This window comes from Lineus longissimus, chromosome 4 (genome assembly GCF_910592395.1).
Source record: "Lineus longissimus chromosome 4, tnLinLong1.2, whole genome shotgun sequence".
In the NCBI taxonomy this organism is placed as follows: Eukaryota; Metazoa; Nemertea; class Pilidiophora; order Heteronemertea; family Lineidae; genus Lineus; species Lineus longissimus.
Window position 1 is genome coordinate 13,768,095 of NC_088311.1, and position 27,403 is coordinate 13,795,497.

At 41.0% G+C, this 27,403-nt stretch overlaps 1 protein-coding gene across 6 annotated transcripts in view; it reads left to right on the forward strand.

Annotated features, from left to right (window-relative positions):
* LOC135485889 (elongator complex protein 3) overlaps window positions 1-27,403 on the forward strand; it is a 680,015-nt gene that overhangs the window by 358,451 nt on the left and 294,161 nt on the right. For 2 of the 6 annotated variants that reach the window (XM_064768244.1, XM_064768246.1), the window contains one exon: window positions 5,239-7,536. The exons of the other annotated variants lie outside the window; for them this stretch is intronic. In XM_064768244.1, the coding sequence (XP_064624314.1) occupies window positions 5,239-5,321 (83 nt within the window). In that variant the 3' untranslated portion in view covers window positions 5,322-7,536. Of the gene's footprint in view, window positions 1-5,238; window positions 7,537-27,403 lie in introns of those variants that run through there. 6 annotated transcript variants of the gene reach the window in all.

The window sequence follows — 27,403 nt, forward strand, 5'->3', positions numbered from 1 at the left end:
TGATTGCAACCAGACTTCATGTGATCATGCATCTATGTACTCTCATGTATCTATGTTCTCTCAAAATGCTAATATGGTGGTAATTTATCAGAATGTATACTTTTTAGCTCACCTCTGGGACTCTTACGATACCGTGGCGTTTGTAGTCTGTCGTCATCTGTTAGCAGAGCACGTTTCGTTACTGCTAGGGCTAGATGGCTGAAACATGGTGTGATGGTAGCTGTCGCAAGCTACTACGCACAACCACGCCGAAGACGGAATTCGATGAAAGGGACAAACAACGAACTCAAACACGATTGAAAAATTTTAGATTTCTTGATGAAAATCGATGCTAATACAATCAGTAAACGTTTATATTGACAATAAACGAATCGTAGAGGCAATACAATATTATTTTTTCGTGTCCCACCACAGCTTTTTCAATCACGTCAACAAATAAACGGTAAACTAATGATCCAAACGGGACCACGCTGTCGTGAACGAAAATCCATGGAATGCTAAGTCGTCAAAAACGAAATGGACCCACGCTGTTGCAAACAAAAGTCTATGGAACGCTGAACCGGTCATCATCATGACAGACGAACCAAAAATGCCAAAAGACGCCAAAAAGGCGAGAGCTATCACAAACCAGACTAAGGAAGCTGACTCTCTTTTAGGGAAACCAGAAGGACTCCCAGAGACTGAATTTCGAGAATTAGCCACCCGACTAAGGCTAAATTATGACAATCTGAGTGAAATAAATGACTTTGTGATCAACCTATCCAAAGACGCTTTGAATCCGGCCAACTATGCGGATGCTAAAGATCTTGAGGATGCTGAAAACGAGATCGAAACTGAAGAAGCCGAGTACTTTGCCCGCGTCAGTGGCAATGTTCTGCTGAAAATCTATGATCTGCAGAGGAAAGCTGAGGAGATTCTTGCTGCTAAACCGAAACCTGATGCTACAATCACGAAAACCTCCGATCCTACTCCCGCTAAGACCACGCTTATGTCTCGAATGGCTAAGTTGAAATTTCCAACCTTTAGTGGTGACTTACGAGACTATAGACACTTCACTGAACAATTCCGATATTTCACCAAGGCCCAAAAGAACATTTTTATCAGTTGTGCGAGTCTATGGAGCGGCCCAGAGAAAAGGGAAAGATCAAAAACTGTACATCGATAGGCCAAGCCTGGTCTATCTTAGATCGTGAATATGGTGACACTGACCGCTTAGTAGACACTCTGGTCGCTGATCTAGAGAAAATTGAGCCTGATCATAACCGGGGAAACGTCAACATTGGTCACATGAGCAAATTCGTTGAAAATTTTCATAACTTTTCAACTCATTTCGAATTGTTAGGAATGAGCGCCGACTTGAATGGATGAGTCATGTTCACACAACTGCGCAGAAAACTACACGAGGATCATCACGTTCGTTTCTTGAATGCCGTGCGTGATGGGAAAGCCAAGGATTCGTTGACTGGCCTCCAGGAATGGCTTCATGAACAATTGATGGTTCTCAGGAAGGCCAGACCCCCACCTGACATTCAGTCAAAGTCGTTCAAGGGTCAAGCTGACTCAACCTCTTCGAAACCGCCCCACAAACCGCAGCATTCACACATCAGTAAATCCACGAATCACACCTCCATGTCGTCAACCCAGAATAGCGGAAGCCAAGGTCAAGGACAAAAGAGAAGGTGCCTGTTACACCCGCAAAACTCAAACCATTTCATAAAGGGTTGAAATAAGTTCCGCTCGCTCACTCAAAATGAAAAGTTTGATGTTATGAACGCCAATGGCATTTGTAATGTAATGTAATGTAATGTAAAATTTATATAGAGCGCCTTACCACCGTGAAAAAACGTGTTCAAGGCGCTACTCCTCAAAAAGCTCCACGGAATAGCCATGCCTTCAGCTGACGCTTGAAGGAGAAAATATTGGTACTTTGGATTGATTTGATTTCAGGGGGGAGCTGGTTCCATAGGAAGGGGGCACATGCAGAAAAGGCTCTGTCGCAGCCACACATGTGGACACGATGACTGCACTGCTGGTAAAGTACCTTTCGATCATGAAAAATGTCAAAACTAAAGGCCCTGCGCAGTGCCTGCATGTGGTATCGATACCCACTTCTCCTCTATCTGCCCACGAGTTTATGGTAATGAAGGTTATCGCCATTTCGAGATGAAATCATCACTGAACCCAACAGCAGCGAGCTTCAATGTTCAACAAAACTCTAACATTCTTGCTACTAGTGAATCGTCATCAACTAAAAGCGCAGCCTCATGCATTCTGCCTACCGTTATGGCTTACGTTAAAACCGGGACAAAGAAATATCCAGTCCGAGTTCTGCTTGACTCGGTAAGTCAAGTCTCTCTCGTAAGGGAAGGCATACTCCCAGCAACGGACAGTGATGCCACTCAAGACTACCAGATTACTACTGCTGGGGGCGCCGTCACCAGTCGAAACTTGAGAGTGATTGATTGTGAAATCCAAAGTTGGGATGGCGATGTCATTAGACAAACTCGATTCTTAGAAATGAAGAAACCTTGTGGTGACGTACCTGTCATCCGCCGAGAACTTTTAAAGAATTATCGCCACTTAGATAACGTTGTTATATCCGAAGCCACCAGCCCAGTCATTGATGTTCTCTTAGGTGTTGATAACAGTGACTTGTTAACCCCAGACGAGAAGATTGTCAGTTCATCTGATCGCGACCCGGTGGCAGCACGATGTCCCCTGGGTTGGTACCTACAGGGTGGTTCAGGTTCAGAGCATCGAAACGCTAACACTGCTGTCAACTTTACGGGACTTACTGCGACTAGTGAACTCGAAGATTTCTTGGGATCGACAAGATTGGTGTTCAACCGAAGTACTGCAAATGCGAAGCTGAACGAGAGAATCAACAAGCCAATGAGAACATGAAGCAAAGTTTGACCCAGCTAGAAGACGGAACGTACCAAGTTTCCCTACCGTGGAGGAAATTGCCAACTAGTCTTCCAGACAACTACGACTACGCTGTGAAACGTTTTTTAAACCTAGAGAAGCAGTTTAAAAAGTAACCACGAGAATGGGAAGTCTATGCAAAACAGATGGAGGACCAGTTGAAACGAGGAGTAGCACGCCGTGTACCCGCAGCTGAACTTGAACAGGATATGAAAGACGGCCATGGAATGTGGTTTCTCCCGCAATTCGCTGTAGTAAAGGACTCAGTAACCATACCTGTCCGTGTTGTTTATGACAGTAAAGCTAGATACCTAGGACACTCGCTAAATGACTATCTAGCAAAGGGTGACGTAGTTAGCCCAAGTATATTTGACATTGGATTGTGCTTTCGCGAATATGAAGTAGGTGTCGTCACTGACATCTCTAAGATGTTCCAAGCAGTAAAGCTAAACAAAGAGGATGCACGCTATCACCGATACCTTTACCACGCGAACCCAGGAGAACTCATTACCGTTTATGAACTCACAACCGTAACATTTGGAGATAAGTCTTCACCCGCCGCCGCAGTCCTGGCATTACGTCACGTCGCTCAGGAGTATGCATCTGAAAATCCTGAGATTCAACGTGTCATCACCGATCAATTCTACATGGATGATTTAAATGACTCTCAGAGAGCAGAGGACAGTGTTCAACAGTTAAAGGCCGATCTTACAGTCGCCACAAGTGCCATGCGAGCCTTTTACCGGAAACCATCACAAACGTCGCCAGCTTTGCAACAACACGGTAGACAATTTCTGGAGACGCTGGATGACCTCGATTTACATGCTGTCGCCTCACCTCAAATGGTCCAAAGAAGAAGAGAATCTCCAAGGACATGACATTGTGTTAGTTGTGGATGAGAAAGCAAAACGAGGATCTTGGAAAATTGCCGAAGTCGTAGCCGTCTACCCTGGAACCGACAATCTTGTTAGGATTGTCGATGTGCGATTGGCAAGCGGATTAGCCCTGAAACGCCCTATTTCCCGACTGATTCTGCTGATGAAGGCAGAGGATAGAACCGATTTGTTGGACACTTAATTGGACTATATCATGTCAGCATAGTTATGACACGTGTTTTGGACTAAGTATATCATGTCAGTGTAGGTATGACATGTGTTTTGGACTACGTGTATCATGTCATTGTGACATGCATTTGGAATCTTATGTCAGTATAACAAAGACATTTGCATTAAGTTTATCGTTTACAAGTTCTAGTTACCGCGTTCATTTAGAAGTTACCGTTTAAAAGACATGCCTGTCTATGATGTCCCCTGGGATGTCGCAAGCTACTACGCACAACCACGCCGAAGACAACGGCGAAGACGGAATTCGACGAAAGGGACAAACAACGAACTGAGACACGATTGAAAAATTTTAGATTTCTTGATGAAAATCGATGCTAATACAATCAGTAGACGTGTATATCGACAATAAACGAATCGTAGAGGCAATACAATATTATTTCTTCGTGTCCCACCACAGTAGCTTTGGGCAATATGCCCATACGTATTCCTCTTTTTGCTATATGACCCTCTTTCTGGCCTCCAGGCGGCCATCTTGGAAATTGGTTTTTTTGGAAGCTGAAATTTGGTTTCATCTGATCCTCGACATGGCCAACAGTTGGCCAAAGCTGAGAAGGTAAAAAGTGCAATATCTTGCTTATTAGTGACTTGTTTTCGATACTATTTTAATGGTAGGTACTCAAAACAAGGATACATCACAACGGCATGACCGCCATTGTGACCAGCCCCCTTTTTCTTTTGATAAGGAATTGATTCGTCACGACTTTGGCTTAAGTTCCATATGGTATTCAAAGACGGCAGCACCGTATATTTTAAATAATCAATGGTTTACTGCATCTACCGCTCTGCTGACTACAAGTACCTGCGGTGGGGTCGTAAGGAAAGGGTTTGTTCTTTAAAACTCAAATACTTCGTCATTGTTTGAGGAATCTCTATTCTGACTCTCTATTTTGACTGAAAGGGGTGAAATATTTCAGGTCCTCATGCTCGAATTCTTATCTTTTTTGGGCGCAGCCAATTTGGCCTCTGATTTTGGTCAAATATTGCACTTTAAAAAGGTCCCAAAAACACCAAAAAATACTTCTTTTTTTTGGAGATGATATTGTCCAGTAGCAAAAGGTGTGATAAAAGTGTCTCTTAGAAACTGTTGCAATCCCATCCCACCTTCATTTAGATGAAAAAGATCTGTTGATGATGTTGTTTGCCTCTCAGTTTTATAACTTCTCATGCTATTTGATCTTTTATTCTTCAGGTGTTGGTACTAGGAATTACTACAGGAAAATAGGATATGAACTCGAAGGTCCTTATATGGTGAAGTCACTGGAGGAGAAGTAATCTTGGACCTAATGAGTTGGGACTGAATGTATGGAAGACACTGGCAAAATAGTGCATTACGTTTCTCTGCTTTTGATGGTTTTGGCGGAAATGACCCCTTAAAAAGGCCCTGTGTGGGCATTTTATATCAGAATTGCCCTGATTAACATTGGGATGAGCGTTCTGTTTGTGTATCTTGGGAATAATTCCTACCTGCTTAAGAAATAAAAGGGAAAACATTATGCAGCTATGCTTTCGGGAATGAGAAAGTTTGCATACAAATTTTTCTCTGTAACAAATAGCTCTTTCAAATTTTGTAATTGACATTTAGAACTATTGGCTAAGATGTGCTTTTTGATCCCCCTCTTGCCCGTCCTTTGATAACAACTGCGATTTATCAAGGGCTATGCCGTATAGTAAGCTTGCGCCCGCTTTGTGCGAGGCACAGTGTTTGCGTACATGTATGTCATATAAACACTGATAAGCCTTAAGGTTGTGGTTCACATACAGCTAATGCTTACTTCAAACCATTTACATGCAGATTTAATTCCCTTTGTTGTCAGATATACTCTTTTGAAACACTTATTTCAATGCAGTTTTTCGGCTTTTATTGTCGTTCAGTGAGAGATAGGCCCATTGACAACAAGTGAGCACATGTGACCACAGAATATCAGCTACAGGCAGTGGTGGGAATGAAGTGAATCACAATAACCAAGCTTATACACTTGACATCGACCAGGGAACACTGGTAGAAGTGTTGTGCTAAATAAAGTATAGAAAGAGTAACTACAATAAGTTACGTTCTCGAAAAAGCCCAAGTTATAATATCATATTTAGTCAAATTTGGGAGAGTCTAAAATACACACACAGCATATAGATAAAATCTTGGTTGAAGGCTCTATAATTTATTCAGGAAGTGACATCATGCATTCATGTAGTTAAGAAGTATAAGGCCAGATTGCAGCGCTGAGTAATAAGTAACATACAGGTACATGGTGACCCAAGTCAAGTTCTGCAACATTCTCCCACCCATTGGACATGGTGGCCATCCAATGTCCAATGTAACAAATAAGAGAATACAAATATCTGAGAATAGAAAGACAGAGCAGCAGAAAGCTCATATGTACTGTATACCAAACTAGCACAAGAACAACTCACAATGTTGAGGTTCAAGCATGCAACAAATCACAAACTGGCTTGCAACCTAAGATGACCAGTTACAAACTGAGCAAATACAGTCCACAACACTGGAACACCAGTACACAGTAAAGTACAGCGGTCCACTTTACAATGGAACACAAATAATACTGACTCATCATTAGTCAGAACAATAATTCTCAGGTGAAATTACAAACATCAGAAACTTGACGATTTAAAGCAGCCTTTACAGTCAAAGAATTGTATGACTTATTAGACTAGACATTGCAGTACACAAACGACTGACTGAAGAGACTAGACTTTACATTTACAAGTGGATCACAAACCTACAATATCTGGCTTATATCGTGGGGTGAAGTCTGAAGTCACTCCTTCGTAGTAATATTATATACACATCATGAATCAGCTCTACTTCATCCTCCGTTACTTCCATGTGATATATACAAGTTCTCGGGCTGCTGAGTCGGAAAGAGTTTGACGACATGAATTAAGGTTACGACACTCAATCGAATATTTATCTCACATATAGATTCCCATTCCATCAGCTTACAATCAATTACATCGCATTTCTAGTTTGTTCGTTTTCCGAATCAATACTCGTCCTGGGTATGCCCTGCAAATACAACGGCCCACAAGACATAAGAACAATAAATGTAAAAGTTAATCAAAATAGTTCGTTGACCGAAGTCAATGGTTCCATAGTAAGTTAGAAGTAGATAAGTCTAAAAATAGTAATCATTCATGGTTCAGAGTAACTAAAAACGAGGCTGTACCAAATATGGAAAATCCGGAATCGAAGTTACTTTCATAAAATAACAAGTGGCACGCACTGCAGCCGGGATGACTAACCAGTGACTTCACATCAATACTCCACTGTACGAAACCGACAGGGATAAAGTAATAGAAACTGGCCAAGTTTCCAAAGTAAGCACTGGTGCAAAGTAGTAATAATAAACCTGGTACATGTTAAAAGATAAGCGATAGCTACTCCAAAATTAACAGGTTGAATCCTTCAAGTAACATTAGTATAAGGAACCAAAGACATGTGTTGCGCGGTGCGCAATGCCATTTTACAGAACATCACATTGACTCTTTTTCGTTTACTTCCGATTGGTCGATGGATTCAGAAATAAAGATTATATATATATTGATAATTGAGATATATGCTGTCTATATAATGATTGAGACACATTTCCCGATGATGAGAACCATTCCTCCGGTCACGATGCCGAGTTAGACCTGTACTCGACCGGGATCGATTTGAAGACAGAGACAAAGAAAAACACGTTCGCTGATCCCGTGTCCGATAGTATTACTAATCGTCCATCCTAAATACGTGAAATGTGAAGTGGAATGTTGGTTTGATATCTTATTGTTATTTAAATGGGAATACTGGGTTATAAGGTGGTCAATTTCCGAGAGTTCTGGAACATTTTCGTCGGACACAGGGGCATCCTGCTTCTCCATAGTGCAGTTCAGGTCTGGAATCCCTCCTCAGATCTGCGCATAAGGTATTAAGTGATAGTGCCAGTGACTGGCCTGGAAATGTATATTGCTCACAATACATTTCAGGGCCACCGGTCACATACTCCCCTACTAAATTTGTCGTTGCCCTCAACGACACTAAAGCGCAAAAAAAACCTTTTAAAACTATATACATTATACCATAATATATATGCGGACAACTCATAACAACAGGGGAGATCACTGCAGCGCCGTAAAGATAAACATTATACCTGTGGAGATTACATAATATTATCCACCGCGCTCGTCACAACAAGTTTAAAATCTGTCTAGACAAACAATAATAATCGCGTCCGTGCTACTTATAGCATCACGCTACATTCCGATGTACCTGTAGTGTACACAAATAATAATGCTCTATCACTGAACCTGGATACGAGAGTAATGTAAATAACATAATAAGTGTCTATTCTCTGTGAATCGCAATAAGTCTCACAGTGTCCTTAAAATGAAAATATTCAAGCCTATTTTGCCTGTTTAAGTAACATTTCAGCCAGCATAGAATGTGCTCGCATAAAATCAGTCATCAAGTTCTGTTGATGCGCGGCGTCGAACAAAACCTCCGATTGCACCACGGATCTTGGCTCATTGTGCGGGTTGGAATGCTGACCGGCGGTGCTGCGAGTTGAACGACGGATCGGAGGAGCTTCATCTTCATCCGATCCCGAACCCTCGTCATCCTGCACTGGTTCCTGATCAAGTTTCGGCGCAGCATCAACATCAACATCAACATCATTCATCAAGGTCAACGTTAACAGGTAACTCTACTACAGGTTGGGCTGGAGCCATCCCAACATCTTCCGGCTGATCAACATCTGGAATTACAAACTCAATTTCATCGTCCTCCGAATCAGGCTCAGATTCAGAATATACGCGTGTGCGCACATCTGGTTGATTCGTCGGCTTGAGAGGCGTGTCCTCTGTGTTGAGCGGACCATTAGCGGTGGCAGTGGCCTTGAAAACCAGGTCACGTGAACGTAGTAGGTTTGCCCGATGCACAGTTTTTTCTGGTCCCTCCCCGTTGATCGGCTCGATAACATAGACCTCTTCTCTTGACCGGGGCTTCACTATCACGCGATAGGGTTCATGATACCATCTGTCTTGCATCTTCTGTCAGCCACGTAAACTCCAGTTTCTGAGATAGACGCGGGTACCTACATCCAAGGGGTCTGGTTTCACATTTTTCTAGGCCCGTTCTCTCTTCAGAGCCTGTTGCTCCAGACCCGTATTGGCATGTTCCCGTGCTTCACTCATTCGGGTGTAATGCAGTGTGATCCATTCGTCCGGGTGACGAGTTTGCAAATTGTGGAGTTCATTAGGAATCATCTCATCAATGGGCAATCTGGGTTCCTGTCCAAAGAGAAGAAAATATGGCGTGTAGCCCGTCGACTGATGAGGGGCCCCATTGTAGGAGAAAACAAGTTCGGGCAAGAAAAGGGGCCACTCCCGTTTTTGGTGGGGCTCCAAAGTCCTTAATAGGTTATGCATAGTGTTATTGAACCGCCCGGCCTGTGCGTTCCTCTCTGGGTGGTACGGTGTTGTACGGCTTTTCTTTATGCCATAGAGGGCACATAGCTCTTGAATGATATTAGCTTCGAAACAGCGTCCCTGGTCGCTATGAATTCTCCGCGGTACGCAGTATCTAACAAACCAGTCTTTGAGCAAACTTTCACGACCGTTTTTGCAGTCTGATCGCGGGACGGAATAGCCTGAGTGAACTTTGTAAATACATCAGTGAGAACTAGGACATTTTCTAAGCCATTTGATGCCTTTTCTAGGATTGTGAAATCTATAGCCAACACCTCTAAAGGTCGCCTAGCCAGTAAATGACCCATCTGAGGACGTACCTTTTGTTATGTCTTGGCAATGGTACAACGTTCACAAGTCTGACAGCGGGTTTCTACATCTTTGGCTTGCCCTGGCCAGTAATATCTGGCCCTTACCAATGCCTGTCCATTCTATGCCCTGATGCCCTGATTGATCATGTAATTGTTTCAAGACCTGTTCTCTCAAACAGACTGGAAGAAGCAACTGCATGAACATCTCACCTTTCTTTTCCACTTGTCGGTATAACACGCCATTGGACTCACTCAACCTCTCCCATTGTCTGAGCAGCGCTTTTACATTACGGGTTTCAGTCTTAAACTCACCTCCACGCCAATATTTCTTCAGCTGACCTATGTCTGGGTCAGCTGACTGCAATTTGGCGAGCTCTTGAGGAGAATAGGCAGGTAATGTGCCAGATGCCTCCCTGGGTGGATGGGCAACGTCCAAGGATTGAGCTGAGACGAGCATGGCTTCCTGGAATAGAGTATTAAAGGCCTGGGGAATCAGAGAACTCTTGGCGATGCATCCTAGTTGAGCTGAAACTTCCTCTTGGGCTAAGAGTGTGAAGTCCAAGTTCGGGGTGTCATGTTTTCTTGACAAGGCGTCGGCGGCGCCATTTAACCTACCTGCTCTGTATTTAATGGAAAATTGAACTGGGCCAGCTGCGCCACCCGCTTCATTTCTGTAGCGTTCAACTTCGCGGTTTTAATGTATGATAATGGGTTACTGTCGGTAAGTACAGAGAATGTGCCGCCAATTAAATACTCCCTAAACTTCTCCGTGACTGCCCACTTCAAGGCCAACATTTTCAGCTTCATCGAACTGCAATTGCGATCATTTCGTTCCGCTGGTTTTAGACTTCGACTGGCGTAAGCAATTACAACAGACTTACCGTCCTGGACTTGAGATCATACGGCACCAAGCCGTCTGAGACTACCATCAGTCTCAAGTACAAAAGGAAGAGTAAAATCTGGATTACCAAACAGGGGTGCTGACGTCAGGCATCTCTTCAGGGTTTCAAAGGCCTCTGAACACTCAGGGGTCCAGGCAGTCTGAAATTCGGCATCACTTTGCCATCTAGCTACCTTACCCTTGTCTTTCTGTGATTTTGGACCTCCCAGTAACTCATGCAATGGGGCGGCTATAGCGGCAAAGTTTTTGATATGGCGCCTGTAAAAGGACGCCAACCCAAGAAACTGCCACAGATTTCTTTCTGGTGTAGGCCTTTGCCATGCAGTGACGGCCTCTATTTAGCTGGATTTTGGAGCATTTCCTCAAACGTTCTTGCAAACACGAGAATATCATCTAAATACATGATCAAAGTTTGAAGATTCTGATCTCCTAGTCATGCCTGCATGAGGCGGGAAAACGTGGCGGGACTATAACATAAGCCCATGGGCATTCAAGTATACTCCATCAGTTTAGTAGAGCCTATCCGTATCGCTGTCTTGTGCATGTCTCTTTCATCAATGGCCACTTGTAGGAAACCGTGGGCTAAATCTAGAGAACAGAAGTACTTGGCGCCATTTAGCGCTTCGAGGGCCTCCGTAATGTGAGGGAGGGGGTGCGCATCCTTAATAGTTTTTGCATTAAGTAACTGAAAATCTCCACATACGCGAAGTCTACCGTCCGGTTTCTTCACCAAAACCGCTGCGGAGGCGTATGAGGAAGTACTGTCGCGAAGAATGGTCGCCTTCGACTGAGTTGCAACATACTCACGTACTTCATCCCATTGGTGGGGTGGCACCCTGCGGTGAGGAACCATCACTGGAATATCATCTGTTGTTATAATCCGGTGCTTGATCTTGTCACTATACCCGAGATCATGGTCCCCCGGCTGAATAATTTTGAGTACTTGCCTATCAGTGTTGTCAGTTTTCGTCTCTCCATATCAGTGGTGACACCTTCACCGATGTCAATTGAGGCTGTCAGAATTTTCCCTTCCTCATAATGGTCAAAGTCCGTCGCAACCTCCCTATGGACTATTTCAGGCCCTCCAACTTTGACCTCATTACAGGTAACTTCCTGTACACTTGTACTGTCCGGGTCATTAGGCACAACATCGCCTAACACTAATGTACTCAGAATAGTTTTCTTGTAAACTAACTTTTTTCGGGCCGCAAATTGGGGTGTCCCTGAGTCTTTAACAATCACAAATCCCATTTTTGCATAATCCTTACCCGTAATCCGTACATCTAATTCAGTGTACCCGACATAGGGCACACTCCAACCATTCGCGGCAGTGATTGATATAAATGGGCTAGTGTCAACTATCTTACTCTTACCTTTAGATATTTTTCAAAGAAACTCTCGGTCAGTGTTGACACTTGAGCGCCAGTGTCCAGTAGGCACCTTACTTTCACATTATCAACAAATACAACTGCTTCAGGACACTTACCAATGGCATTCTTCATCATAGAGCCCATTTCAGATTCGCCCGCTGCGTGGCTCTCCACAGAGGGCCTTGCTAGTTTAAATTATTTCTTGGTGGACCTCTCCTACCTCTGTTGGAACTATTGCCATGAAACTTGTTCTGATACCACTCTGGTATCTTGCTGGGTCTTTCGGGTTTGGACAAACCTGGTTACGGTGCGCGACGAATTACAATTAAAACAAGCACCACCTACCGTTGGTACTTCATTAAAATTGAGTCCAACGGGTTTTGGACTCCTCACTGGTTTTGTACTACTCAAGGCATTCAATGCGTTGGTTAACTTGGCCTGTGCCTTTATTTGGGCCTGCAACATCTCGTTCTGTTGCTTTAAAACCTGCATTAGGCCTACGTCATTACCGCTATCAATACTTGAGACAGAGGCCTCCTTAGGAGCTACTTTGCTAGCTTTCTTCAGCCCGTCTCCAAGTTTCAAATTACCCTGACGGGTCCATTCTGCAACCCAATCTCTCAGTTCAAAGAAGGAACCTTTTTGTTCCCGACACCAGCGGAGCGCCTCCCGCTGGAGTTCGGGGTCGCGGACACCATCCACCAGCTGAGACTTCATGACCTCGGTCCTTTCTTTTGAAAGAGCCGGTTCCATTTGTTCCATGCGGCGTTGGAGTTTGGTCAATCCATGTGAATATTGTAGGATCGTTTCCCCCTCTTTCTGCACAAGGGAGTAGAAACGGCGCCGCAGCTGGGGTAACGTTCCTGAAAACTCGAGGACCTCCCTGAGAATTTTGAAGATTTCATTTGCCGTTTTCACTGACTCAGACGGACGGACGCGCCTCGCCACCTAAATGATCCCGCACATACTGGACCGCATCCGAGTCACTCAGCTTACGAGACTTGTTGGGGTCACGTGACGCGGGCTTTGGCGCGCCCCTTAGCTTTTCGATCTTTCGATCATGCGCAACATAGACAACGCTACCACTTGTCGGAGCGACTGTACCAGCATCGGGAGCAGCCGACGCTGTCTCCAAATCTTTAAATCTGCGATGCAAGACCGTGTCTTTTTCGCCTAATCTTAGATTTTGCCCCTCCAGTTCTGCCTCATTAGCTTTTGATTCATTAAACTTTGCGCCCAGTAACAAAAAACTTGCCCTTAGCTGCTCAATATCGTCAATGCCTTCAATCTCGTCCGGGTCAAATTATGCCATCGTGACTAAAGAAACACACACCGGCACAACGAGGAATGTTTACTCAATGCAAATATAGCCGCTTAAAATACCTAATTAGGCCTAATAGTCCTAACCTGAAATCAAATCAACATCCTGAGCAGAACTACAACTAGATATGCAGACTCCTCACTCTAAAATTGGAGAACACTCTCCAAGGTAAAAACAGCGTTATAACATCAAACGACAAGAGTTGCAAAAGTCCCCGTCCGAATACCACTCTCCAAAATCATGGGGCGATAACGATAATTTTCATGTATATTAAACAAGATAAGAGTCACTTCTTCAGAACACACCAGTAGTTGACTAGCAAAGTGCGTCAAAGTAGGATAAAGTACATTCAAATCACAGCACAGTTCACAAAACTTGCAAAATTTATAATCCCAGGTCAGCAAAATTCACCTGCAGGTAATTCCATTCGGCACAGTCACTTACAATCATCAGCATAGCATAGCCTACCAGTAGTACTTCATGAGCCAACGTAATCCATCTCTCGAGATTAATCCTGACAAAGTATAGTATAGGGCCGTTGAAATTCCAACACCGACCGGTAGTTTCCAACAGCAAACATAAACACGATCTGTCTCAGCTTCTGAATACACAGCAACAGCTGATCAGGTATGCATCACTTATATAACACTTGTATCCTCTCTAGTATAGTGTACAAAGGAGTTGTGAATACGTGTCGAACATTCCAGTATACGGTATGTGAAAAAACAAGTAAATACGGTAATCCGACGAAAGCATCTTGCCACCGACAACACCATATATCGTGGGGTGAAGTCTGAAGTCACTCCTTCGTAGTAATATTATATACACATTATGAATCAGCTCTACTTCATCCTCCGTTACTTCCGTGTGATATATACAAGTTCTTAGGCTGCTGAGTCGGAAAGAGTTTGATGACACGAATTAAGGTTACAACACTCAATCGAATATTTATCTCACATATAGATTCCAATTCCATCAGCTTACAATCAATTACATCGCATTTCGTCTAGTTTGTTCGTTTTCCGAATCAATACTCGTCCTGGGTATGCCCTGCAAATACATTAAATTAAATTGAATTAAATTAAATTACCATATTTTATAGTTCCCTATACAGGTAAAACGAGCTCTAAGGCACTTTACATTGGTAAAACACTGGTGTAAAACATAAGAAATTTAAAACAATGGTAATGAAGAGAAATATAAAAACTAAGACTTTACACACATTTAAAAAATATTTGGAAAATAAATGAGTTTTGATGGCCCGCTTAAAGTCACTGACTGCCTCCAAGGTTCGTATTTGCTCAGGGAGACCATTGAACAGTACGGGACCAGCAACAGCAAAAGATCGGTCACCCAGCTTTTTAGTCTTAGAGGGCACAGAGAGGGTTAGACTCGATGCTGATCGAAGTGATCTCGATGGCACATGGACACTGACTAGTTCTGAGAGGTAGGAAGGGCCATTAGATTTCAAAGCATTATACACATGGAGTAACAGCCTGTAATCTATGCGAGCCTCAATAGGTAGCCAGTGGAGGTTGAACAGGACAGGTCTGCTGTGGTCATAAAGTTTTGACCCTGTGATCATCCTGGCCGCCCTATTTTGCACACGCCGCAGTCGCCCAAGGGTAGAATTAGGCAGACCAAACAACAGTGAATTGCAATAGTCTAGGCGGGATGTTACCAAACCGTGGACAAGAAACTTGGCTGTTTCAATAGTGATTGACCTACGGATTCTTCCAAGGTTTCGCAGATGCATATAGCAGGCCTGAGTTACATTTGCTACATGAGCCTCCATTGACATAAACTCGTCAAAGATGACTCCAAGATTGCGTACAGTGGATGATGGGACACTAGGTACGCCATTTACCTATACACTAACAGAAGGAAATTCACACTTTCTCGGACCAAAGAGCATGACCTCAGTTTTGTCAGCATTTAGCTTTAGGCGATTAGTGACCATCCATTTTGCAATGGAATCAAGACAATTTTCAAGGCGCTGTAGCTGAACAACATGTGACTGCACATCTTTCCGTTTGAGGAATATGTATAACTGAGTGTCGTCAGCATAGAAATGGTAGTCCAGACCATTATTCTTAATCAGATCACCAAGTGGCTTAGTGCACATTGAATATAACTTAGGGCCCAAGACGGAGCCCTGAGGCACACCAAATTTCAAGAGCATTGGTGCAGATACCTCGCCACCTATTGATACTGATTGATAACGATTACTGAGGTAGGACTGAAACCATTTCAGAGCTGAGCCCTTTATATTATAATATGTTCGCAGTCTATTGATCAATATGTCATGGTCAAGTGTATCGAATGCCGCCAACAGATCTAGCATAACCAAAACTGCAAAGTTGCCTTTGTCAAGGGCACTGAGAATGTCGGTTTGGACACGTAGTAACGCAGTTTTTGTGGAATGGGCATGGGTGTATGCACTTTGGAACTTTTCTTGCAGACAATTGACCTGTTGGGGATTGTCCATCCGTTTCGCAACCACCTTTTCAACAATTTTTGAAATGAATGATAAGTTGGAAACAGGGCAATAGTTTTTCAGATTGTCTTGGTCAAGTCCAGCTTTCCTTAGCAAAGGTCTGACAAGAGCTTCCTTAAGAGTCTGCAGAACAATTCCATCTTCCATTGACTTATTCACAATCCTCGTTATGAATGACACTAGTTCATCAGTACAGTCCTTTAGCAGCCACGTAGGTAGTGGGTCCAATGCACAGGATTTTGGGGCACTTGCTTGAATGATAGCTTTGACTTCAGCCTCCGTAGTCTGTTCAAACGTTGAAAGTTCACTGCAAGAATCACCGACTGGGGTTTTCTCCAATGTTGCTTCAGAATTCATCATGCTGCGAATATTCTCAATTTTCTTCATGAAAAAGGAGTTGAACCGTTCAGTCAGATCACATACTGACTTGTGTGATGGCAAAACAGGAGACTTTTGACTTCCAAGCAGATGCCTCGCAATGCTGCTTAGTTTCTTTTGGTCACCAGAGCAATCCTGAAGTTTGTCTTTAAAGTAATCCTGCCGAGTCTGAATGATCAACTGGTTCACAGCAAGACACTGTGCTCTAAACAACTGCCGGTGGATCTCGAGCTCTGACTTACGCCACTGACGTTTAAGCCACCTCTTTTCCTTCTTGGCTTCATGAAGTTCATCTGTAAACCAGGGCGCATGTGGCCTGAGAGTGATGGTTCTTGTAACCAGAGGTGCATGCTTATCAACAACTTTCTTCACATGGTTTGAGTAAGTGTTGGCCAGGTCACTGACTGAAACCTCTTCACTGTCGGAAGACTGCATTTTGGCTAAGTCCGCTTTAAAAGAGTCAATGTCCACCTGACGGAATTTGCGATACGAGACGGTGTCTTTTTCACAGCGAGGTTTTTCTGGCGATATCTCGAAAGTAATCGCCATGTGGTCCCCCGATGGATGACCCTGAGCATTAAAGAATGGCGGGTCACTGACTTTCACACCAGACACAAGGTGACTAGATTCCTTTGTCAGAATGATGTCCAAGGTGTGTCCCCGCATATGAGTAGGACCAGACACGTGTTGTTACAGAGTATTCGCTGAGAGTATCTCATGAAATCGTTTGGCATCAGGGTCAGACGGAACATCCAGGTGGAAGTTCAGGTCTTCCACCAGCAACGTCTCGAAGGGACAACAACCATGTCTCTCAATATAGTCCTCCTAGTCCTCAAAGAAAACTCGATTTCGAAGACCGTTATTTGATGATGGGGGTGGCCGATAGACAACGGACAGTTGAACAGTCTGGCCAGCAAAAGCAATCTTAGTGTCAATGTGCTCAAAATGTGTGAAGTACTTGGAAGATGTGAGTAGGGTAAAAGTGAGAGTTCTGGGACAACCTACATTTGACTGACATCCCTTCCAGTCAAATCCCAGTCGACACGTTTCACGAATTTCCTCCACCCTTTCCAGTTAAATCATAGTCAAACAAAACTCAGTCAAATCCTAGTCAACACGTTTCACGAATTTCCTCCACCCTTTCCAGTTAAATCATAGTCAAACAAAACTCAGTCAAATCCTAGTCAACACGTTTCACGAATTTCCTCATTTTGATAAATTTTCATTAATTTTTCCCTCAGTCAAATCCTAGTCAACACGTTTCACGAATTTCCTTCACTCGCTCGCTTCGCTCACTTTACAACAACCTACAATTGACTGACTTTCCTTCCAGTCAAATCCCAGTCAAATCCCAGTCAAACCCGTTCTCCAAATTTGGAGAACGAACATCTGGTCAAACACCAGTAAACACATTTTCTCTCAGTCAAAACACCAGTCAAGCCGTTCTCCAAATCTGGAGAACGAACATCTGGTCAAACGTGGTCAAATTAAATTATTTTACAAAAGTACCGCTCGCTTTTTCAAAAGTACAAAACGCTCGCTTCGCTCGCTTTACACAATTGTACAAAAGTACAAACGGTACAAAAGTACACAACTTCTACAAAACCGAAACTTAAAAAAGGGGAATTCCCTTTCCAAACGTATATCTAATGAAAAAATATTATTGTGTATAAAATAAAATGGAATATCTTGTACGAGATTGTAGAAAATGTTTCGAAGAGAAATTACTGGACGATTTTGAAAAAGATACACATTGTAAATGTGGAAGAAGAAACAGATGTAAACCATGTTCATACAATTATAAAACAAAATATAAAACAGACAAAAGATCAACTGACGAATCTTTTAAAATATCAAGTTATCTTTCATCATCATTGTCCACATGCCTTCGTGAAAAACAGAAAAAATCCAAACTTGAGAAAGTTATGGACTGTTCTCTAGATGGTCTGTATAAGTGGATTGAATATCAATTTGATGATAATATGACATGGGAAAACTATGGTGACTATTGGCACATTGACCATATTCTTCCAAAATCACATTTTGACCATCCGAGTCAACACGTTTCACGAATTTCCTCATTTTGATAAATTTTCATTAATTTTTCCCTCAGTCAAATCCTAGTCAACACGTCTCACGAATTTCCTTCACTCGCTCGCTTCGCTCGCTTTACAACAACCTACAATTGACTGACTTTCCTTCCAGTCAAATCCCAGTCAAACCCGTTCTCCAAATTTGGAGAACGAACATCTGGTCAAACACCAGTAAACACATTTTCTCTCAGTCAAAACACCAGTCAAGCCGTTCTCCAAATCTGGAGAACGAACATCTGGTCAAACGTGGTCAAATTAAATTATTTTACAAAAGTACCGCTCGCTTTTTCAAAAGTACAAACCGCTCGCTTCGCTCGCTTTACACAATTGTACAAAAGTACACAACTTCTACAAAACCGAAACTTAAAAAAGGGGAATTCCCTTTCCAAACGTATATCTAATGAAAAAATATTATTGTGTATAAAATAAAATGGAATATCTTGTTCGAGATTGTAGAAAATGTTTCGAAGAGAAATTACTGGACGATTTTGAAAAAGATACACATTGTAAATGTGGAAGAAGAAACAGATGTAAACCATGTTCATACAATTATAAAACAAAATATAAAACAGACAAAAGATCAACTGACGAATCTTTTAAAATATCAAGTTATCTTTCATCATCATTGTCCACATGCCTTCGTGAAAAACAGAAAAAATCCAAACTTGAGAAAGTTATGGACTGTTCTCTAGATGGTCTGTATAAGTGGATTGAATATCAATTTGATGATAATATGACATGGGAAAACTATGGTGACTATTGGCACATTGACCATATTCTTCCAAAATCACATTTTGACCATACCGTTGAAGAAGAACTTTTACTATGCTGGAATTGGAGAAATTTAAAACCCATTACGAAAGAATAAAACTGGGAAAAGGGAAATAAAATTGACTACGATTTATACTATCAAAATGTATCCTTAGCAGCAGAATTTCTTGAAGAAATTTAAAAATTTTATTCCTATAATAAATGAACCCTCACCCATAATGATTTTAAAGTTCTCATGGGTGTGGTGAGCCCTGAATTCTACATTTTCGACCAAGTGGTGATTATGTAGAAATCAAAAAATCACTTCTGTATGCAGTATTTTGATCTTGTCTGTGGAAAGACATTTTATAGCCAAAAACTTGGCTATAAATTGACTTACCGTAACCATAACTGAAACTTAAAAAAAGGGGAACCCCCTTTCCAAACGTATATCTAATTAAAAATTATTTTATTCTAAATAAATGAACAACCTCGATCGACAAATGATGAATTTCCCAAAAGGCCTGGACGTTTATCCAGCTGAGGGACTTTCCACAGATGAACTCAAAATTCTCGCCTTTAGACAGAAAGTTAAAAATTATGGATCACTTTCGAGAGAAAAGTTACTCGAACAGCTTCAACAAATTCCGAACAGTTTTAACGATGTTGAAGTGAAAATAGACAAGCCAGTCGCTGACTTATCTCAAATTGAGAAACGTGTTCTTGCGCAAAGACTTGGAGTCAATGCTAGAAAATTCAAAAAAGAACAGCTGGACTCAATTTTAGAAGACAAAATTCAGCATGTGAATTTGTCTGACATTAAACCAAAAGCTGTGAAAGCAAAAATTTCCATCAGAAAGCCACTTTTACAGCAAGTTAAGGAACTTGGTCATAAAAATTTTCAGAACCTCAATATTGAGAAGTTGAAAGATCTTTTGACCAAAGAACCAGTAAAAAGACTATTAAAATCCGATCTTTTCAAACAGGCCAAGGAGCTTGACATCAATGTCAAAAGTTCAATGACTAAAAAACTCATTCAGGAGTTGATCAAACAGCATACCGAATCAAGCTCCTTCGTGAAAGTCAACTCTGCTTTCAAAGGCTATGTTAACCATTTCAGAATGCAAGGTCTACCCAAAATTGGAATACAGCCTTTCCTTGAGAAAGTTAAAACAGCTTTACAAGATAAAGTTAAAGTTGAAACTCAGCACAATAGTTTAAAAATTAACATTGTCCTGTATATTTCGATGCAAAGGAAGACTGAAGTTCAAGAGTTTCAGCAACGATCTAGACATATTCTTGGCGTGGGTCAAGAAGTTAATTATGATACTCTCATCGAAGATATGCTTAAGGAATTGAAGAATCTCATTCAGAAAGGTTCAGGATGGAAATTTTTAGAGGTGACCAAGATTGAGCTACACACTGTAAAATATCAACCACTTTCAGGATCTTCCTATATCCCTTTGCTTCAACAGATTCATAAGAAAAAAACGGTGATCAATGTAAAAAATACTGATCAGCTTTGCTTCAGATATTCTGTTGAAGCATATCTTTTAAAGTTAGAGATCCATGCTGAACGTGTAGCAAATTACAACCGACCCGAATTCGATCACATGTTCAAAGGCCTTGACTATCCAGTTACTCTCAAAGATATTGACAAATTTGAGAAGAACAATCCTGGCCTTGGGATCAATGTGTTTACATTTATCCCTAGACAGGTAGTCTTCAAAAAAGGTGAAGAAACTACCATTTACCCAGCTAGAATCTCTGAAAGAATTCTAGCAGAAGACAAGTGCATTAATCTCCTACACTTCAAAGAAGAATATGCATCAGAAAATGAGAGCATGGAAGCTGTCAAAGACAATGCTAACTACCATTACGCGTGGATCAAAAATTTCTCAAGGCTTGTATCTGCCTCGCATTCAAAACACAATGGACAGGTCAAAGTATGCTTCAGATGCATGAAAGTTATTTCAGCATCAACTGGTGAACTCCTTGATAAAAGGTACCATGAACATCTTGATAACTGTGTACAGTTTGAATGTGTCAAAGTGAGTATGCCTTCAGATGGAAAGAACACCTTACTATTCACTAACTTAAAAGCACAGCAAAAACATCCAGTTGTGATCATCGCTGACTTTGAATGTTCGTTAAAGAAAGTGGATCAAAATCTTGGTACAAAAACAGTTCAAAACCAACAGCATATTCCAAATAGTTATGCTATCTATATCCAGTATGATCAGTCACAAATAGCGAGAAAGAGTAAGATGTTTACATACATTCAACAGACAGAAGATGAAGACATTGGTGAACACTTTGCCAATACAGTAACTTCTATCTGTTCACAGATTGGTTCAAAAATTCTTCTCCAGTTCAATTTTCCAAAGTTCATACCTGTATACTTTCACAATCTGTCAGGCTATGATGCTCATCTGTTCGTGAAAAATTTAAAAGGTAAACTGAACGTCATCGCATCCAACTCTGAAAATTACATATCTTTCAGCAAGGTCTTACCTATCAATGATGCTCAAATTGAAATAAGATTCCTTGACTCTTACAGGTTAATGCAGTCTTCACTAGCAAATCTAGCTAAGAATTTGCCTAATCAGCAAAAGAAAAATTTAGCTGCAAAGTTTAATGGTGAACACTTTGACCTCTTAACAAGAAAAGGTGTCTATCCTTATGAATGGGTTGACTCACACGAAAAATTTCAGAGTCAACAGTTACCATCCATTGAAGATTTTTATTCCACCTTCAATGGTACCAAAATTTCACAAGAGGAGTACCTACATGCCCAACATGTGTGGGATAAGTTCAACTGTAAAACCTTTGAAGACTACCATAAAATTTATCTTGAGACAGATGTTCTACTGCTCGCAGACATCCTGGAAAATTTCAGGATGACATGTCTGTCACATTATGAACTAGATCCTGCTTGGTTTTATACCTCACCAGGTCTGTCATGGCAGGCGATGCTAAAAATGACGAAAGTTGAAATCGAACTCCTCACAGATGTGGACATGTACAACTTCTTCGAATTAGGTATTCGTGGAGGAGTATGTCAAGCAAGTCACAGATATGCACAGGCAAACAATCCATATTTAGAAAATTTTGACCCAGAAAAACCTACGAGCTATATTTCCTACTTGGATGCCAACAACTTGTATGGAGTCGCCATGGGTCAAGATTTACCAGTTAGAAAGTTCAAATGGATGAAGGACTTTACCCAGTGGCAAGACACCGCCTGCACATTAGAGGTCGACCTAGAATATCCAGACCATCTTCACCAGCTTCACAATGATTATCCTCTTGCTCCTGAGCACAAGAATGACAAGCTCATTCCTAACCTGCAAGACAAGAAAAATTACATTGTGCATCACAAGATCTTGAAGTTCTATTTGAGTGAAGGTCTCAAATTGACAAAGATCCACAGAGGTATCTCATACGAAGAGTCTAACTTCTTGAAAGAATATATAGACTTCAACACAAGCCAACGCGCAAATGCCAAAAATGACTTCGAAAAAGACTTCTTCAAATTGATGAACAATGCGATATTTGGCAAGACTATGGAGTCAGTAAGACGTAGAAAAGACATTACTTTAGCTACAACTGCTGATCAGCTTCGAAAATTAGTCAATAGTAACAACTACAACTCACACAAAATCTTCTGCAAAGATCTAGTCATGGTAGAACGACAAAAAGCAGAAGTCTATCTAAATAAGCCAATATTTATGGGGCAGGCCATTTTAGACCTCTCTAAAGAGCATATGTATGACTTCCACTACAGTCATATGATGAAAAAGTATGGACACAAAGCACAACTGTTGTACACTGACACTGACTCACTAGTCTATAACATACAAACAGATGATATCTACAAAGACATGCAGAAAGATGCACACTTGTATGACTTTTCTAATTTTCCAAAAGATCATCCACTGTTTGATGACATGAACAAGAAGATCATTGGCAAGTTCAAAGACGAAGAAGCTGGCAAGGTGATCGCTGAGTTCATAGCTTTGAGAGCTAAATTATATTCCTACACATGTGACAAAGATTTTGAAGTCAAAAAGTGTAAAGGGATTAAGCGACAAGTTGTGAAAAGTGAAGTCACCTTTGAAGACTACAAGACCGTGCTCTTGGGCAAGGTCCCCATTGAAAAACAAATGAATGTATTTAGAAGTCGAAATCACCAACTTTACACAGAAAAAGTAACCAAAGTAGCACTAGATGCAGCGGATGATAAGCGAATGATTCAAGCGGATGGTATTTCAACCTTGGCTCTAGGTCATTATAAAATTAAAAAATAAAATGTTAAAATAAAGTGATGACAACGAGCGTGGTGAGTGCGAACTTTCCATCCTATTTAAAATATGTGCCAAATGTACAATATCCTTTGACCTATAAGAATAATTCTTTGACCAAGGATACCTTCATCCATCAACAGATTACTGTGGACCACAATCAAAGTTTCAACTACGATACGATTGATATTTTTCCTGACAAGATCCCACCAAGAATATTTACGACCTATGCACAAGTACAAGACTATTTAAAAAATGCTACCATGGATAACTGGGAAAACCAATTTAAATTTGCACTATGGTGTGCGACGTCTGGCTGCGGTGTATCATGGCACAATCATGTTAACCATGCTGACCCTTTAGTACAGAGCATCTTTAGGTTCCACGTGTACTTCACGGTCAGAAAGATATTACAGCAGCTAAAAATTCCTCTACCAGGAAATCCTGACTTTAATTCAAAGAAAAATCCCTATAGCACACAAGCCTATGAAAAGTTAAAGCTTGAATTTGGCAGAGTTGACTTCAACTACTTTCACAAAGGCAAAATGCAAGCGCTTGACATCGTCATGGACAATGGTAACTATTACTTAAATGATCCGAGTAGGTTCCCGTTCAATGCGGACAAAAAAGGATATGTGTATGCTGATCATCGCAGGCTTTACATTGATACACTGTCTTTCGTTTACTCAGATGACTGGACTAATTTTATCACTTTAGACAGTAAAGGATTGACTAAAGCAGGCATGAGTAGAATCAATGAGTCCATTAGGACCTATGTATATTGTATCCTGGGTGCACAAACTATGATCAGGCAAGACATTTTAGACTCCTTAGACACGCAAAAGCAGTTTGGGATCTTGGTGGAAGATGCTATACAAGGTCAAACGTTAGTTGACTCCATCAAAACATTTCAGTCAGCGAGTATATAAATTCACTCAAAACAAGCGTACGCGAGCAGGAACGCGACTAGATTTCGCCGTTGGTTTAGGGTTACAACTTGTTCCGAGTCATATGCGATTACATATTGGTACGATTGAAGGGTATAATAACTCTCTGTTGACCGCTACAGAAAATACAACTTTTGGCATCAACTCACATATCAATGTCAGAAAAAAGCGACAAGTGAGCACAGCGAGCACGAGTAAAAAACCTATAGCGTCAGCGATCAATTCACTCAATGCGAGCGAAGCGAGCCATCTACCATTTACAATAGGATTAATTACTGTAGGTCTTTTAGTTCAAACTATTCTCTAAAATAAATATGATGCAAGAAGAATATGCGAAGTACTACTATCCATCCGCTTTAAAATTTTATAGAATCATGAAGAAGAAAGATCCTAGCATAAAATTTGTTGACATCGATGCATTTGTAAAGCAGCAAAAAAGTTATCAACTACATAAAAAGCAACCACAAAAGATCCAGGGGCACATTATAGCCTATCCTGAGAATGCTCTATGGTTTATGGATCTTCTAGACATGTCAAATTACTCAAGACAAAATAAAGGTTACAAATGGATACTTCTTGCTATTGATACATTTACTAGAAAAGCCTATGCTGAAGCTTTAAAAAATAAGACAAAATTTGAAGTGAAAAATGGCTTTGAAAAAATTTACACACTTGCGAGCCCAATCGCACTTATTATTACAGACTCAGGCAATGAATTCCTGAATAGGCCAGTACAAGACCTATTCAAAGAGTTAAACATCAAGCATGATACAGTGGACATAGGAGATCATCATGCGCTAGGACTTATTGAGAGATGATATTCAAGGACTTTACTGAACGAAATTCAGTAAAATGGGTTGATCATTTGCAAGAGTACATTTCAGCTTACAATGACAGACCACATAGAGGAATTTTAAACTATGCTCCTAATGAAGCTGCGCATCATGAAAGTGAGTTGATTGAATTAAATGCTGAAAAGTCTATGCCAGTTGAATACAAATTTAAAATAGGTGAAAGTGTTAGAAAGAAGTTAAAGAGACCTATATTTACTAAAGGTTACAAACAAATATGGTCCAATAGAACTTACACTGTAAAAAATATTGAGGGAGTGCATGCAGTATTGAATGATGATTTTAGAGTTAGACTTGATGCTTTGCAGCGTGTGACACAAGTGCTAGCTACAATTGATGAAGAATTAGAGGTTGATCGCGTTGAAAAAGAAGCTAAAATTGAGTCAACAATTAAACACAAAGAAGGCTTAGATCCTGAAAATAGAATTGACTCACGGTTGAGAAGGTAGTAAGATATTTATAATGTAAAATCATATTATAAACATGTTACTCAATTTGCAACGAAGGAACTTCTTTCAGTTCTTTTGGCACATTTTCCCATCTTCTACTGGTTGCCATATAGTCTAAATAAGTTCCAACGGTGTCCCACCATGTTTCTAATTTGGTGAAACTGTCATTTACTGATATCTCAAGTTGATCCACTTTGGTATTGACTTTAGTCGCTGTTATAACGCCAGCACCCAACTGATTGTTTTTAACCTTTCGAATGTCCTCTTTTAGTTTCTCAATAGCTGCTGGGTAAAAGTATTTAATCCCACACATGTTGACCATTTATTTAATCATTTTATTTTTTATTCTATAATAAATGGACATGTCCTACGGTAAATACTTAGACCCTTATCGAACAGATAAAGAACCTAGAGGCTTGAAAACCAAACGTAATGTTGAGGTGATCACACATAATCCTAATTCTGTGAATCCGGGTGAGACACTTTATGTGAAGATTCCCAAGCTTGAGAAAGGACAAGTGATTGTTCCTGGAAGTATGAAGCTTACGTTTAAACTTTCTACCACATCAAAAGCGAGCAATGCAGCCAATGCTACACCTGCTACATTTGTGGCCAATGTTGGTCGAAATATTGTGGACAGAATCACGACAAGTATGGGAGGTGAACACATGAGTGAAGTGAATAAAGCCTTCATCTACAACACTTTCAAAGACTTTTGGCTCACTGAGAAACAGCGAAAGAATCGAGTACAACAAGGAATTGTGAAGGATCAGCGAAAAGATGGGATTAAAACAGTCTTTGAGGACCGTTACTGTATTCCTATTGAATCAGAACTATTTGATACACATGCCCCCTTTTACCCAGCAGGTATTTTGGAGTCCATTGAGTATAACATCAAATTCAATGATGCAAAGTATGTGGTCGCTGGAACAGCATCCTCAAAGACATATGCTGTGACTGATATTCAGCTTGAATATGAAACAATCACCTCTGATGTTCTGACTCAAACCATTGAATCTTTTTATAACTCTGAGATGAGATGGATGTATGAAGATGTGCATCTTTTGAGGACAGAGTCAATTGGGAAAAATAAACGTATGAATATCAATGTAGATGTCAATCGCAAATCTACAAAGGGGATTCTGATATTTTTCCAGAATAATTTCGCTGAGTATGACTCAGAAAATACGAGTTTTCAGAATCCAGACATCACCAATGTAACCATCACTTCAGAAGGGATCTCACATTGCATCTACAAATCTGGAATGAAGGGTTACAACCAGTTCGATGAAGTCAAACTACTTTATATGCCAGAAGATCTTAAGCATACAGAGGACTGTATGATGGATGTTGAAAAATTCTATGACAAACACAAGTATGCGTTGTGGATTGACTTAAGATCAACTGAAGATAACGATTTGCATGGATCTGGAACTGCAATGAGCAACATCGAACATGGCTTACAGCTCGAACTCACTAGAAGTACTGAAACAGAATATGACATGCTCGTCTATATTGTAGCAGATGGTCTAGTGGGGATTAAGAACAAGCGTGTGGAAGGTATTGTACGCTAATGTTAAAATAAATGGACTATTGTCACACTTCGTTCAACATGTTAGTGTGTGGCATGACTGACTGTGGGAAAACATATTTTGTTCTTGACTTGCTAGAACAAGAGTTTCAGAAAAAATTCGACGATATCGATATTTTGCCCTACGATTG